Source organism: Papaver somniferum, chromosome 10, assembly GCF_003573695.1.
Source record: "Papaver somniferum cultivar HN1 chromosome 10, ASM357369v1, whole genome shotgun sequence".
Classification (NCBI taxonomy): domain Eukaryota; kingdom Viridiplantae; phylum Streptophyta; class Magnoliopsida; order Ranunculales; family Papaveraceae; genus Papaver; species Papaver somniferum.
In genome coordinates this window covers 160,008,112-160,024,582 of record NC_039367.1, presented here as the reverse complement: position 1 = coordinate 160,024,582, position 16,471 = coordinate 160,008,112, and the positions used below count along the sequence as shown (strand labels likewise).

Genomic DNA, 16,471 nt, shown 5'->3' with positions numbered 1-16,471 from the left:
AATAAGTCTAACTTTTATCACAAGGTGTTTCGTAGAAACACCTTCGAGACTTACCTATATGAGTTTGGAAATCAGGACGTTTCCCAAGAGAAAAAGACCATTCTCTAAAGAAGACTCATGAATCCAGGATAAGCACAGAGACGTTAATGTGCTGAGCTACAAAACACAAAATCTCTGAAATCAGTATGTGTGGAGATTCCGGTTTTATCACATGGAGTACTTGGTTCCAGACTGGTTTCACCACCACTGAACCCCGATAAGTCTTTGAATTTCTTACACTAAGTGAAGGTTCAAATCCAAAAGATACCTATCATTTATGTATTGATTTGTACGATGATGCTTATTTCCCCACTGAGCTTGAACTATGTTGGCTTGATCCCACTCGGGTACGTAGGCAGTCACCTGAGTGATGTAGCCACTCCAGTTTTGTAAGTTTTACTTTGTCTTATTTTCATGTTTTTTGGTTATTGAAAATAGGGGGAGATTGTTGGATATTTTCAATAATATAAAAAATAAAATGGTTTTCGTTTTTGGTTTGCCACTACGACGGGGAGCATACTGCGCCTAATAGATGCAATGGAGAAAAGGCATATCCAAACGGTGTGATTGTTCACAAGAGACATATTCATTCTCATCAGACACTATTGGCGTCTTTTGAGAATCAAGAGGCATCTACAATAGGCATGAGTCCCCTATAAGTAGTGATGATTTATTTCCATTCAATAATGGAAAAACACAACAAATCTCAGATTTCTTCTCACACTAAGTATCATCAGATTCTAAATAGTATGTGGTCTTGGTTGGGTCAAGGGAGTACAACTCTTGAATCCAACAACGTTGTTAGGATTTCATTGTATCTTGAAAGCAATATTTCGTTGACCGATTGTACTCGCTAATTATTTGGGAATGGTCCAAATAATTGCTGAAAAGAATCACAAGGCCTTGAAACTCCAGTGATTCAACAATCTTTTGTGTTTTCTGTTTTTTCATCCTCTATTTTGGTCAAGTTTTTTCCAACAATAAAATCAGGATGTTCAAACCCCATAAGTTCAAAACGGAAAGGCGAAGGACCCGGGATGGATCAGATGAGACTAAAGAGGAGCGGTAAGTGGTCAGAAGTTGGCCTTGTCTTTTCCAACTGAGAAGCAAAAGGATATTTTTGCTGAAATTCAGGCGAGATTAAAAAACGATCAATTCTACATAAGATTGCTCAAATTTAGACCAAGTATACTTTGAACCTTTGATTGATGCTATTAAACATTCATGGGGTTTGCAGCTGCAAACATTTTACACTCTTCGTCATAAAGTTCTCAACAAAGATTTTAGGAGAGAACAAGAACCAGCTTACATGCAACATTTAAATTTCGCAACTATGATGTTCACGCCAATGGCTAGCTTGAAGAGCCGCCCAATTATAAAACCCGGCGCACACGTTGACAAAATAGTTACCTCTAGTTAAAAACTCTAGAGGTAACTATTTTGGTCAGTTCTTAAATTAGTTCTTGGGTCGGCCTAGTGTGAGCCCAATTATATTACTATTAAAACTCTACTCACCAACATGACGTTTCAAGGGTTTCCGTATGACTCGTTCTAAGTCATTGATTTAAACTTCCGACTTATCTCAATTTGGTTCAAAGTCTTCCTCGAGCAACTTTTATCTTAATTATCTCAGCAATTTTTAGGTGATTTATTCTAGGTGAGAATTTTAACTGTTGGTTTTGTTTTGAGAAAGCGAATATTAGCTGCAGTGCTGCACCCCTAACGTTGAGATAGTGGCTGGCATCATGCACAGAGGTTCAACAGAAATTGTTGAGACAGATCGCCCGAAATGCAAAGAGGAGACTGTACCACCTGATGATGTAGTTGATCATCCTCTCGACCGGTATCGCATATATAATATTGTGACTGGATCACTTATATTTGGTTATTACTATGGTAAGTATGATTAGTTAGCTTTTTCAATTTTTATTTTTATTTTTTAAGCTAATAATTGTTTTCTGTTTATATAACAAATGAATGATATTAACTAAGATGTTCAGAAAGACAGAAATTTGAATTCGTATTAGTAATTGATTCTATAATCAGTAAATGGATCCTGATTATAAGCTAAAACTCCTAACAAGGTATTTCTAATTGTTCAGGATTTATCCTCTCGAGATTTTATATCCAAGATGATATCCAGTCGATTAAACAGGTAAGTAGGTACTTATATTGATTAATTTTCTGATTTAATTTCCCATACTCATAAAACTAAAATTATAATGATTTCCATACCAATTTTTAAAATTCATAGGAAATCATACGGACAGGTGTACTAGGGGCAGTGATTGGTTCAGCAATTGGGGGTTGGATAAATGATTTTCTAGGTCGAAAATTTGCAATCTTATTTGCCAATGCATTGATATTCGTCAGTGGAGTTCTACTGTCTATTGGTGATTGTTCCTCTGATTGTTGGTTGGCAACTGTTTGGAAGACATATATAGGTTTGGGGGTCGGAATGGCATCAATAACCTCACCTATATACATATTAGAAGTTTCTTCAACTCATCTTCAAGAACACCTTCATACTCGAAATTGTATGCTTTTTGCTGTTGGAAAATTCATCTTCTTTTGTGCTGATACCGCAGTTACTTCTTACATTCAGGTACACTTATAATTGCTAGTAAATCCTATCTCGCAAGATTAACATCTTCAGTTTATTTATTTTAAAAAATGAATCATTGCAGGAGCTAGAGAAGACTTCGGATTATATGATCGCAGTAGTAGGGTTTCCAGCTCTACTTCAATTTGTGATAATGTTGTCGCTCCCTGATTCACCTATTTGGCTATATAAAAGAGTTAGTATTGAAACATGGAGTTTGTTAATTTCTCATATACTTTTTATTTGTTGTCGATAATAATTTTTTAAAACACAGAACCGGAAAGAGGCCGCAATTAAAGAAGCTTTGAGGAAAATTTACAGTTCTGATGAAGTTGAGAAAGAGCTTGGTGCATTAAGTATGTCAATTAAGAATGAAACAGATTGTCAAGATGAAAAAGACTCTTCTGTTAGGAGTATCTTGCTTAGGATAAGGACAACATGGGCTAGTCCTTTAGAACGCACAAAGATTGTTGTTAGCATTGGTGTGCAAGTCGCGGAACAGTTAATGAGTGAAAACATGATAATGTATGTTCTTCCCTGTATCATGAGGATGGGTGGCATCTCTGTATCACCGAACCCTAAATGGGACATCTGGTACATGAAGTTTTCTTTATTAACGTGGTGTGGTCTATATGGTATTCATGGTTCAGGTCTTCCTTACTTTACTATAAAACTTCGGAGGAGGAAAACTTTGCTTGTCAAATCATACCGTATGATGGTGGGTCTTTTTGTGTTAAGCGTCATCTTTATAATATCACCAGATAATACTGAAGGAGTGAGTAAATTGGAGACTGTCACCCATTTTGGTGATAGAGCATGTTCGAGTTATATTTCAGCTCCAGATGCAGATACATGGAACTGTGCGACATGCCTTCGAGCAGGATGTGGGTTTTGCGCTGGTATTGATGACAAACTCATGGTAAGGAAATTGTTTACTCTAATTTTAACTGAAGTAGGACCACAATTCCCACTAACCTAGTTTTGATTGATACTTCATTATTTGTTCAATGTGCAATTGCAAAATAAGCATGGATTTTTTTATTTTTTATTTTGTTACTACTGATGAATGGTTCTTTCCTTCTACACAGCGTGCACCTGGCGGTGCCTGCTTGACGATAGAACCTAATGGGACGTCAGCATCCTGTTTGGCTGAACATCGGATTTGGTTCACACAAGATTCCGTCACAAGGCAATGCGGAATAAGTCTTCCTGGAGCAGCATCTATTGAATTTTTACTAGTCTGTGTTGTTCCCTATACATTTGCGTTGGAATCACATATGTGTTCAAGGATGTACAAGGCAGAAGTTAGAGGCAAACTTGTCGGGACGGTTGCAGCGACTAACTGGATCTTCTTCCTTGCGGTCATTGTATCATCTTATATAATAAATAAAGTTGTAGGGTTTCCCTTCTCAATGCTACTCATCAGTTTGATTTCTTTCTCTGTTACTCGGTTGATCAAATGGTCTTATTTGTCGGTACCTGAGATGAAAGGTTCCTTCCAGTCGGAAGATAGTCAGTCAAAAGTCAGTTGAAGAGATACTCTTGGTACAAATATTGTCACCTTTTATGTTTCCTTAGGTTTAATAACTAGCTAGAAGATTTAAGTTAGGGTAGTTTGTCTTTCCGTCGTTTATGTTTCCTTCCTTGGGTTTTCCTTCCAAGACTCACTGTTCTAGCATTGCCGGTGTCATGCGACCAAATTGTGTTGTGTTATTTGACACTTCTTTTATTTGTATCAAATACCGTATGTATCAATGTCAGCCAAAAAAACAGCGCACACCATTTCTGAATAGAAATAAAAAACTTCAAATCCAATGCACTGGTACGAGTTGGCTCTCTTTGAGCACTATACTAAACAATTATCGATGAATTCTCCACTTCGTGACACTGCTCATGTAACGAAGTACTGCTGATTCTGAGAACTTAACACGCATCATTTGATATGAATCAAATAGATCATACCACTACTCCTCTATGTGTGGTTCAAGTAGATACTCGCTTGTTCCTCCCCACAAAATTTCTAGAATTAATAGGAATCTTCAAATCCAAATTAGTTATGGATTTAGCTAAATTAGAGCGCACATTTCCACTAGACGAAATTACACAAGTATCGGTCAAATACGAATACGCTGCTGGTACTATCACTTATCACAAGGAAGAAGTCAGCATGCATCAAACATTCCTAATTATCACAAGTCACAGGAAAATCAACATGCGTGTGTCTACAGGTGATAATGAGGCTTGATCATATAACCTTAAAACTAGTCGGATCACAAAATGAAAGCATCCTGTACTCGATTCCTTCAAAATGCAAACAACTAACATACACAGATAACTAGACATTGTTTCCATAGAATTAAGATCAATAGAAGAGTACAGCAAAATAAAGGTAAATGCGCCTAGGCATACTTTCCCCACACTCCATGTTAGCACATAACTCCCAAGAATTGTAGTTGTAAGATTTCTTACAACTACACTTCACTTAATCTGGTTATCTCTCTATGTAATCATCATGGACAATTGTTTTATTGAATGAATATTCAAATCACTTACAAGATGAATGGAAATCTATAACAACACTTCTTGTAACCTAAATTTATTCTCTCTCTCTTTTTATCTCTCTTACAAGACTTGTCCTAGAATCCTCACATAAAAAATGACTCTCTCCTTTATATAGGATTTTACATAGTGGATGACAGCTAAGAATCCCTTTATTTTCGGGATCACTGTGCGACATATTCGCTCATATACAATCGCTCATCTTCGCATAACTTACTTCTTCGCATAATTCTTCACACTTTACCCGTGACGTTGCTGACATCATCTGATGTGTCATCTCAATTTGTTGTGTGCGATTCTCCTCGCATATTGTATTCTTCACTTCGCTTATTTATTAACTTGTGCGAAATTTAACTCCTACATTTGCCTCTTCTCGTGTCGCTGATTCTTAAAAATGAGCGATATGAGAAATTCTTCTTTTTAAGATCGCACATGCTTATCTTTTTACTTTGCCGACAGTTATCCGGATTTCAAGTCCTTCTTGTGTACGCGTGTCCTTTTAACCACTCATTTCTTGACACATGTCTTTTAACCGCAAGTTTTTATCCGTTCAGTTCTTCGCATTAATGAGAGTAAATTTCGAAAAACGGGTCGCTCTTTCCTATATATATTCTCTTTCTCATACAACATTTTTCTTTTATTCTTCTTTTTATCTTCTACATTCTCTCTCACCTTCTGTGCAAATTCATATTCTTCATTCCCATTCTCTAATGGCTCCTGCTGGTAAAAAGACGGAGATCGAATTTAACAGAATGAAAACCGACTTTAATCAAAGAGGTTATGAACTCTCCTTGCCTCCTTGTAACTTCGCATCCAAACTTAACCTTGAACTAATTAGATCCGAGGAGTGGAGTAACCAAAAAATCATTGTTTCGTTAGGTCAACTTCAGTCTATGCCAATCCCTTTATATAACCCTGATATTCCTTTGTTTTATAGAATCCTTGCTAATGAAAGATTCGCACGAGGAATATTTCAACTGAGTGGTGATGCTATTAGGATACCCTTAGAGTATGCTCGTCGCGAAGCTGGTCTTGGAAATTCTTATCCCGAGGAAGTGCGAAAAGAAGGTCATCGTGACAAAGTCATAGATTCTGCTAAGTACACTCTTGATAATTTCTTTAAGAATTATTATATCACTATCATGAAAAGTAATATGACTAAATGGGATGTTCGCATAAGGAGAGCAGATGATATTGCCGAAGATGATAAAATAATGCGATATGTAGATTGGAATTCAAACTCTAATCGTGTTGCTCGCATATCTAATGATTCTAGTTGGCATAATTTTCCTGTTATCCTGCAAGAATCCTTTGTTTCTGGTAGAGCTGCGGATGGTTCGGATAATCCTCTTCCCGAAGATTTTCCCCCTATCAACCTTGGGAATTTAAATTACTCGAGAACGAGGAAAAGAAAGTAACGGTATGTGACTCTCTTAAACCAATTTGTAAATCTTTGTAACTTTCTTATATTTTATTTCTTCTCTTTCGCAGGATGACTCAAAGGTCAATACTTCGCTCAAGGTATGAACTTCGCAGAATAAATAAGTAAGAAACACACTTCTTATGTTAACAATATTGTTTCCTCTGTTACTTATATTTATTATTCTCACAGGTTAATCCGTTGAGCGACAAAATTTTAGGCAAAAGCAAGAGAATCCCTAAGAAACCTGCTTCAAAGAATTTACCCCAGAAAACCTCATTGAAAGAGGATGTCTCTAGGAAGCGTGCGAGATATGATTCTTCTTCAAGCTCTGAATCTTCGGAGAGAAATACCTTAGCTTCTGAAGAAGAAGTTTCTATTGACTCGTATCATCAAAAGCTGTCTGATCTTTTTTCTGGAGATTCCCTTGCTACTCTTGATGATGATGAAACTGAACGTGCCTTCCAAATGATCTCAAAGATATGTACTATTCCTGACTTGGGGGATCGATCTCTTCGCGGAGTTGCCTCTGCGATAAATCCATATTTTCAATTTTCAATGAATTGCTTGGTCACACTCTACAACATTTATCTTTGATTTTTTCCTTATTTGCAACATCCACTTATGATATTTTTATCTTTACTGGGTGCCCTCATATCTTATGCAATTTCTTTAGACAATGATAGGAAACTTCACAAGTTACAAGCTGAGAATGCCAAACTGAAACATGAGACATCTACTCTTTCAGATGCGAATGTGATCCTTGCGAACGAGAATACCAAACTTAAAAATGAGAATTCTAATTATCAATTGGTCCTTCAAACTCGAGAAAGAAACAAGGAACTCATTGGTATGTAATTCAGACTTTCTCACTCTTTTTCCTTCATTCAATCATTCGCACTTCTTACTTGATTGTCTTCGCAGACCTGTATAACCTTTCAAATGAAGCGGCTAATCTTCCTGATGCTAAAACTCTTTTAGAACATCTCAATTCCTCTTTAAGTAATTTCCCCACTCGAGGATTTGAAAACCTTATATTAGAAGAATTAATATTAAAATATACTACTCTTAGAGAACGCCATAAAAATGCATTATCCGCTGCGAACAATTTTGAACGACGCTTTTATCAGGAGAAAGAAGCAATTCAAATATTGGAGTCAAAGAAGAACAATCTTATTACTGAAAAAGATGAAATTGCTCTTAGGGGTGCGAAAGCATTAGAAAATTTCAAGAATCCCTTATTCAGATTAAGATAGAGCGTGATTCAGCTTGTCGTGTGAGAGATATTCTTATTGAGGAAAGAAACTTAGTTCGACTCAACTCCTTATAGAAAGTGAAGTTGATCTCAATTGGGCTGCTAGAGTTCTGAACGATGCTAGAAATAATTTAGGTGTAAATGTTAGTCTTCATACTGAGCATTCTACACTGGTCGCAGACATTATTTCCAATTATGAAGGTCATCTGTTGTTCTGTGATCTTCATTTTTATATATCATTTTTTTTTTGTTTTTATATCCCTTAACTTTTTTTTTACTTCGCAGAGAAAGAGAAGGAACAACAAAAGCGAATTTCAGAACTAGAAACTCGCTTAGCTGCTAAAGAAGAAGAATCGTTTGCTCGTAATTCAAAGTATCAGCAACTGAAGCAGAATTGGTTTAATTTAGTCCATAACAACAACAACGATGCTAATCGTTCTCGTGAGGCTCCTGTTAAGCGAGTTTGTGTCGATAATGGTATTCCTTTGTCGAAGTACCATTTCCCAGCTATCCCTGAAAATGTTTCAATCCCTGATATCCAAGTTACTGATGAAGACGAAGATTCTGAAGAAGAAGTCAGTGATTCTGAGTCTGAGCGAAATTAGAAAGATGAAAATTGATTGCTTCTTCTTGTTGTAATATACTTGTAAATTCTTGTAAACTCAGCTTTCATCTTTTTAATATGATTCTTATTTTCTTCGCTTCGTATTTGTGACTTCTTCATATGAAAGTAGGATTATAAAAATGTGGCAAATAACACTTCTTTTGCATTCACATTCTTGCCTCTTGTTATTTGTTGTATCTTTGATTATACCAAGATAATTGCTATCCTTTATCCAGAGATTCTCTTGGTGTGAACATATGGGAAACTTTTAGAATTAACTTTATGTATTATTCGTGAGGTCTTATTTGTTCCTTCCTATGTAAAGGTCATATGTTGCCTCTTTTATGTGCGATGAAATCGCAGGCAGTCGTTACACCATAGTGTACTGACCCATTGATCTCATCTTACCAATTTCTCTTTGTATTATTTCCTCTTCGGGTTAATTCGCATAAATATCTCAAGTCTTAGTACTCCCATGAGTAAAAGTCTTGGAACATTTACGTCTTTTAACACAATTCAGCTCCCTGATGGAGGGTGTCGTCCTTATCTTCCCCCTGGTTGCCCCTTCAAGGAAGCTTACCTCTATCTGGTTAAGATTATGGCTCTTCCCATCCGGATTTTCAATAACCAGTTGACTTCGCAATCTCACATACACTACATATAGGGTTTATGGCAGCAAGATCGCACCCTAAGTGGGGTATCTTCGGGTCGAGTGCATCATAGTCAGGACTTGTCAAGAGTGGCACGGTACGCTCCAGACGTCCCGGGAACTCTTGACTCAACCGAGTACCTCGGCGCCCTGATCGAGTTTCTGCACTCCTTAGGAGAGCCCTTCTCACCTTAGGCTCTCAATCTAAGATTAGTATCTTAGACTGAAAATTTAAGGTATCTCTCCCGGATGGTCATTATGGTTTAATTCTCACCCCAAATCTCCACAACTCAAGTTCCGGGGTCGGTGTAGCCTTCCCTTGAGTCATTCCTTCTAGGTATTTCCAATTATGACGTGCGTTAGGTCTTACTATTTTTCCTCTTGCATATGAGCGAACTAGGGTGCAGGCCATATTTGGATTCCTAGCCAATCTGATAATAAATATCATTTTCTGTAGCCTTTTATAAAGGTCTTATTATAAAGATTTCTCTTTGTATATCATTCATTATGTGGTGGCTCTTCCCCTGCATTATGTGGTTCTGGAATATCATTCATTAGGAGAGCAGCTTCCCATACTTTATCCACCGTAGTATTTAATTTTGGCAGATTTACTTGTTCCCACACCATTCTTCTCGCTTTCTTGTTATAATTTGTTTGTTGTCCTGTAGAGTTACCTGGCTGAACTGTATCATTACTTCCATACTTTTGAAGTTATTTATCTCTGTACTCTTTTTCAAGCTCTGCTTGATCTGCACTGCCCATAGCCACTAATTATTGTTCCGTTTCTGCATTACTCCTTCCTTGATTTCTCTGCGATGTACTCGCAACAGCATTTGTGAGTCTCGGAAGTGAACTTGTATTTCCACCTTTCGAATCTGATATTGTAACTGGGTAAGATTTCATATCTCTTTGATTTTCTTCGAGGGCTATATATTCTTCTTGAAATTCGCGTAATTCTGACATTGTAATTGTATCTTTTACTCTAAATATTTGGGTGTACAATAGATCTATTGCGAAAAGAGCATTTATGAACGCCAGAATAAGATGTCTCTCGTCCACCGCCTTCCCATTTCACTACACATTGTTCTCCAGCGAGTCGTTAGACGATGTAAGCTTTCATTTGTGCTTCTGCGAAGTTCAAATGCACTTTCAATCCCCGTTCTTGATAGATTATTACTTATGTACTGCCCCATAAAGATGTTTTGTAAATGATGGAACGACCAATGGACTCTACAGGTATTCCTTCAAACCACTTCAGAGCTTCACCTGCTAAGCTTGCAGCAAAATACTTGAACATTACTGCATCATAATTTTCTCACTGCAATAAACATCTAGAGTAAGCTTTCACATATTGGATCGCGCATGCACTACCGTCAAATATGCTTGTAAATGGGTAAACTGCACTTAGGTGGTATCGGAGCTCTTTGAATTTCTTTTGTAAATGGAGTTTTTTCTGCTTCCTCCACTGCTTCTTCAAGTTGTCTTCTCCCATCATTTATTTTTGCAGTCATCATTTCTCTTAATTCTGCCATCTCCCTGAGTATTTCCTTACTGAATGATTGATCCAAATATTCTTGCATAGGTATTTTTAGCCTTGCTTGTCTCAATCTATTCTCATGATTTTTTTGGTGTATTGCCTATTGTATTTCCTGTTTTTCAGCTTCCTCTCTTCTTCGCCTACGCCTTTCAGTATTTGTTTCAATTTGTACTCTATCGTGTCTTTCTTCATTGCTTGCGCGATCATATCGATGTCTTGATATTTCTCTTTCTTGTGGTGTCATTCGACCTTTATTCGTATCTTCTATGCGATGATGTTTGTGTCCCCTTCATCTACTATCAATGCGACGCAATCCACTTTGTAAGTCTCTTTCTTCTAACTCTTCCCCTCTTCGCTGTCTATCTCTTGCACGCGCAACTTCTCGTTCGCGCTCATATTCTTCTTTGTGTGTCTCCCTACTATGTAATATCATTTGTCCTTGCCTTGGAAATTCTTCTTCCCTTTCAGGATTAGTATTTGCTCTACGAAGAAGTTCGCATGGATCCTCATAACGATTAGTTGCTAATTCAATTATACGTCTTCTTTCCCTGTGATCTTCCAAATTTTCATCTTCTTGCGATTTTTCTTCAATGACTTCCATATGTTGCTTTCGCCTATCGTTTCTTTGATTAGATTGGCTCTGTCTGGAAGAATTCCTACTGGATCTTGATGTTGAGCGTGTAACGCTTCTTGACATTTGTTCTTGCAATCTAAGATTCTCTTCTCGTAAATCATCATTTTGACGGATCAAATTCGCACGCTCCTCTTCTTCCCTCTTTCTTTCGATTATTATTTTTTTCCTTAAGCTCTGCAATCGTCATATTTCCTTCACTCAATGTAATTGGTTCTTCGTTCCCATTTCTCTGTTCTTCTTCTGCAGAATTTTTCATCGCAATATGGACACTCACTCTATCATAATCAATATTCTGTCCTTGTCCTCGCTGGAACCGAATTGGATTTTTTTCAGTGGATAAAGTTCTCAACAAAGATTTTAGGAAATATAGGGAAAAAGAACCAGCTTACTTACATGCAACATTTATATTTCGCAACTTTGATGTTCACGCCTAAAGGCCAATGGCTAGCTTGAAGAACCAGCCAATTATAAAACCCGACGTACACGTTGACAAAATCGTCACGGAACTAACGACTTAAAAACTCTGGAGGTAACTATTTTGGTCAGTTATTAAATTAGTTCTTGAGTCAGGCCAGCGTAAGACCAATTATATTACTTTTAAAACTCTACTCACCAACATGAATTTTCAAGGGTTTCCTTATGATTCGTTCTTAGTCATTGATTCAAACTTCCGACTTACCTCAATCTGGTTCAAAGTCTTCCTCGAGCAACTTAATCTTTATCTTAGCAATTTTTGGGTAATTTTTTCTAGGTTAGAAGGTTGGCTGTTGGTTTTGTTTTGAGAAAAAGAATATTAGTTGCATCCCTAAGATTGAGATAATGGCTGGCATGATACACAGACGTTCAACAGAAATTGTTGAGAAAGATCGCCCGAAATGCAAAGAGGAGACTCTACCACCTGATGATGTAGTTGATCATCCTCTCGACCGGTATCGCATATATAATACTGTGATTGGATCACTTGTATTTGGTTATTACTACGGTAAGTATGATTAATTGGCTTTTTTAATTTTATTTATATTTTTTAAGCTGATAATTGTTTTCTGTGTATATAACAAATGAATGATATTAAAGTAATTTGTTTATAAATTACTTAGATGTTCAGAAAGACAGAAATTTGAATTCGTAGTAGTAATTGACTCTATAATCAGTAAATGGATCCTGATTATAAGCTAAAACTCCTAACAAGGTATTTCTAATTCTTCAGGATTTATCCTCTCGAGATTTTATATCCAAGATGATATCCAGTCGATTAAACAGGTAAGTAGGTACTTATATTGATTAATTTTCTGATTTAATTTCCCATACTCATAAAACTAAAATTATAATGATTTCCATACCAATTTTTAAAATTCATAGGAAATCATACGGACAGGTGTACTAGGGGCAGTGATTGGTTCAGCAATTGGGGGTTGGATAAATGATTTTCTAGGTCGAAAATTTGCAATCTTATTTGCCAATGCATTGATATTCGTCAGTGGAGTTCTACTGTCTATTGGTGATTGTTCCTCTGATTGTTGGTTGGCAACTGTTTGGAAGACATATATAGGTTTGGGGGTCGGAATGGCATCAATAACCTCACCTATATACATATTAGAAGTTTCTTCAACTCATCTTCAAGAACACCTTCATACTCGAAATTGTATGTTTTTTGCTGTTGGAAAATTCATCTTCTTTTGTGCTGATACCAAAGTTACTTCTTACATTCAGGTACACTTATAATTGCTAGTAAATCCTATCTCGCAAGATTAACATCTTCAGTTTATTTTATTTTAAAAAATGAATCATTGCAGGAGCTAGAGAAGACTTCGGATTATATGATCGCAGTAGTAGGGTTTCCAGCTCTACTTCAATTTGTGATAATGTTGTCGCTCCCTGATTCACCTATTTGGCTATATAAAAGAGTTAGTATTGAAACATGGAGTTTGTTAATTTCTCATATACTTTTTATTTGTTGTCGATAATAATTTTTTAAAACACAGAACCGGAAAGAGGCCGCAATTAAAGAAGCTTTGAGGAAAATTTACAGTTCTGATGAAGTTGAGAAAGAGCTTGGTGCATTAAGTATGTCAATTAAGAATGAAACAGATTGTCAAGATGAAAAAGACTTTTCTGTTAGGAGTATCTTGCTTAGGATAAGGACAACATGGGCTAATCCTTTAGAACGCACAAAGATTGTTGTTAGCATTGGTGTGCAAGTCGCGGAACAGTTAATGAGTGAAAACATGATAATGTATGTTCTTCCCTGTATCATGAGGATGGGTGGCATCTTTGTATCACCGAACCCTAAATGGGACATCTGGTACATGAAGTTTTCTTTATTAACGTGGTGTGGTCTATATGGTATTCATGGTTCAGGTCTTCCTTACTTTACTATAAAACTTCGGAGGAGGAAAACTTTGCTTGTCAAATCATACCGTATGATGGTGGGTCTTTTTGTGTTAAGCGTCATCTTTATAATATCACCAGATAATACTGAAGGAGTGAGTAAATTGGAGACTGTCACCCATTTTGGTGATAGTGCATGTTCCAGTTATATTTCAGCTCCAGATGCAGATACATGGAACTGTGCGACATGCCTTCGAGCAGGATGTGGGTTTTGCGCTGGTATTGATGACAAACTCATGGTAAGGAAATTGTTTACTCTAATTTTAACTGAAGTAGGACCACAATTCCCACTAACCTAGTTTTGATTGATACTTCATTATTTGTTCAATGTGCAATTGCAAAATAAGCATGGATTTTTTTATTTTTTATTTTGTTACTACTGATGAATGGTTCTTTCCTTCTACACAGCGTGCACCTGGCGGTGCCTGCTTGACGATAGAACCTAATGGGACATCAGCATCCTGTTTGGCTGAACATCGGATTTGGTTCACACAAGATTCCGTCACAAGGCAATGCGGAATAAGTCTTCCTGGAGCAGCATCTATTGAATTTTTACTAGTCTGTGTTGTTCCCTATACATTTGCGTTGGAATCACATATGTGTTCAAGGATGTACAAGGCAGAAGTTAGAGGCAAACTTGTCGGGACGGTTGCAGCGACTAACTGGATCTTCTTCCTTGCGGTCATTGTATCATCTTATATAATAAATAAAGTTGTAGGGTTTCCCTTCTCAATGCTACTCATCAGTTTGATTTCTTTCTCTGTTACTCGGTTGATCAAATGGTCTTATTTGTCGGTACCTGAGATGAAAGGTTCCTTCCAGTCGGAAGATAGTCAGTCAAAAGTCAGTTGAAGAGATACTCTTGGTACAAATATTGTCACCTTTTATGTTTCCTTAGGTTTAATAACTAGCTAGAAGATTTAAGTTAGGGTAGTTTGTCTTTCCGTCGTTTATGTTTCCTTCCTTGGGTTTTCCTTCCAAGACTCACTGTTCTAGCATTGCCGGTGTCATGCGACCAAATTGTGTTGTGTTATTTGACACTTCTTTTATTTGTATCAAATACCGTATGTATCAATTTCAGCAAAAAAACAGCGCACACCATTTCTGAATAGAAATAAAAAACTTCAAATCCAATGCACTGGTACGAGTTGGCTCTCTTTGAGCACTATACTAAACAATTATCGATGAATTCTCCACTTCGTGACACTGCTCATGTAACGAAGTACTGCTGATTCTGAGAACTTAACACGCATCATTTGATATGAATCAAATAGATCATACCACTACTCCTCTATGTGTGGTTCAAGTAGATACTCGCTTGTTCCTCCCCACAAAATTTCTAGAATTAATAGGAATCTTCAAATCCAAATTAGTTATGGATTTAGCTAAATTAGAGCGCACATTTCCACTAGACGAAATTACACAAGTATCGGTCAAATACGAAAACGCTGCTGGTACTATCACTTATCACAAGGAAGAAGTCAGCATGCATCAAACATTCCTAATTATCACAAGTCACATGAAAATCAACATGCGTGTGTCTACAGGTGATAATGAGGCTTGATCATATAACCGTAAAACTAGTCGGATCACAAAATGAAAGCATCCTGTACTCGATTCCTTCAAAATGCAAACAACTAACATACACAGATAACTAGACATTGTTTCCATAGAATTAAGATCAATAGAAGAGTACAGCAAAATAAAGGTAAATGCGCCTAGGCATACTTTCCCCACACTCCATGTTAGCACATAACTCCCAAGAATTGTAGTTGTAAGATTTCTTAGAACTACGCTTCACTTAATCTGGTTATCTCTCTATGTAATCATCATGGACAATATTTTTATTGAATGAATATTCAAATCACTTACTAGATGAATGGAAATCTATAACAACACTTCTTGTAACCTAAATTTATTCTCTCTCTTTTTATCTCTCTTACAAGACTTGTCCTAGAATCCTCACATAAAAAATGACTCTCTCCTTTATATAGGATTTTACATAGTGGATGACAGCTAAGAATCCCTTTATTTTCGGGATCACTGTGCGACATATCCGCTCATATACAATCGCTCAACTTCGCATAACTTACTTCTTCGCATAATTCTTCACACTTTACCCGTGACTTTGTTAACATCTCTGATGTGTCATCTCAATTTGCTGTGTGCGATTCTCCTCGCATATTGTATTCTTCACTTCGCTTATTTATCAACTTATGCCATATTTAACTCCTACATTTGCCTCTTCTCGTGTCGCTGATTCTTCAAAATGAGCGATATGAGAAATTCTTCTTTTTAAGATCGCACATGCTTATCTTTTTACTTTGCCGACAGTTATCCGGATTTCAATTCCTTCTTGTGTACGCGTGTCCTTTTAACCACTCATTTCTTGACACATCTCTTTTAACCCCAAGTTTTTATCCGTTCATTTCTTCGCATTAATGAGAGTAAATTTCGAAAAACGGGTCGCTCTTTCCTATATATATTCTCTTTCTCATACAACATTTTTCTTTTATTCTTCTTTTTATCTTCTTCATTCTCTCTCACCTTCTGTGCAAATTCATATTCTTCATTCCCATTCTCTAATGGCTCCTGCTGGTAAAAAGATGGAGTTCAAATTTAACAGAATGGCAACCGACTTTAATCAAAGAGGTTATGAACTCTCCCTGCCTCCTTGTAACTTCGCATCCAAACTTAACCTTGAACTAATTAGATCTGAGGAGTGGAGTAACCAAAAAATCATTGTTTGTTAGGTCAACTTCAATCTATTCCAATCCCTTTATA

The 16,471-nt window shown here is 36.8% G+C and overlaps 2 protein-coding genes across 2 annotated transcripts; both read left to right on the top strand.

Annotated features, from left to right (window-relative positions):
- The first annotated feature begins 3,108 nt into the window (after window positions 1-3,108).
- LOC113315123 (probable inositol transporter 2) lies at window positions 3,109-4,411 on the top strand. The gene is made up of 2 exons (XM_026563436.1): window positions 3,109-3,560; window positions 3,730-4,411. Exons 1-2 carry the CDS (start codon window positions 3,147-3,149, stop codon window positions 4,171-4,173), a joined length of 858 nt encoding a protein of 285 aa, XP_026419221.1. The 5' UTR covers window positions 3,109-3,146; the 3' UTR covers window positions 4,174-4,411.
- Window positions 4,412-12,102: 7,691 nt separating this feature from the next.
- On the top strand, window positions 12,103-14,763 carry LOC113315177 (probable inositol transporter 2). Its single transcript, XM_026563475.1, has 6 exons — window positions 12,103-12,281; window positions 12,507-12,559; window positions 12,659-13,009; window positions 13,093-13,203; window positions 13,282-13,926; window positions 14,096-14,763. The coding sequence occupies exons 1-6, from the start codon at window positions 12,119-12,121 to the stop codon at window positions 14,537-14,539; spliced, it is 1,767 nt and encodes a 588-aa protein (XP_026419260.1). The 5' UTR covers window positions 12,103-12,118; the 3' UTR covers window positions 14,540-14,763.
- The last annotated feature ends 1,708 nt before the right edge of the window (window positions 14,764-16,471 follow it).

Excerpts from the sequence above, each read along its gene's own strand:
- LOC113315123 (XM_026563436.1), top strand. The coding sequence starts at position 3,147 with ATGAGTGAAAACATGATAATGTATGTTCTTCCCTGTATCATGAGGATG. Across the intron at positions 3,561-3,729 it reads GTATTGATGACAAACTCATG|CGTGCACCTGGCGGTGCCTG; the intron begins GTAAGGAAATTG and ends CCTTCTACACAG.
- LOC113315177 (XM_026563475.1), top strand. The coding sequence starts at position 12,119 with ATGGCTGGCATGATACACAGACGTTCAACAGAAATTGTTGAGAAAGAT. Across the intron at positions 12,560-12,658 it reads ATATCCAGTCGATTAAACAG|GAAATCATACGGACAGGTGT; the intron begins GTAAGTAGGTAC and ends TAAAATTCATAG. Across the intron at positions 13,927-14,095 it reads GTATTGATGACAAACTCATG|CGTGCACCTGGCGGTGCCTG; the intron begins GTAAGGAAATTG and ends CCTTCTACACAG.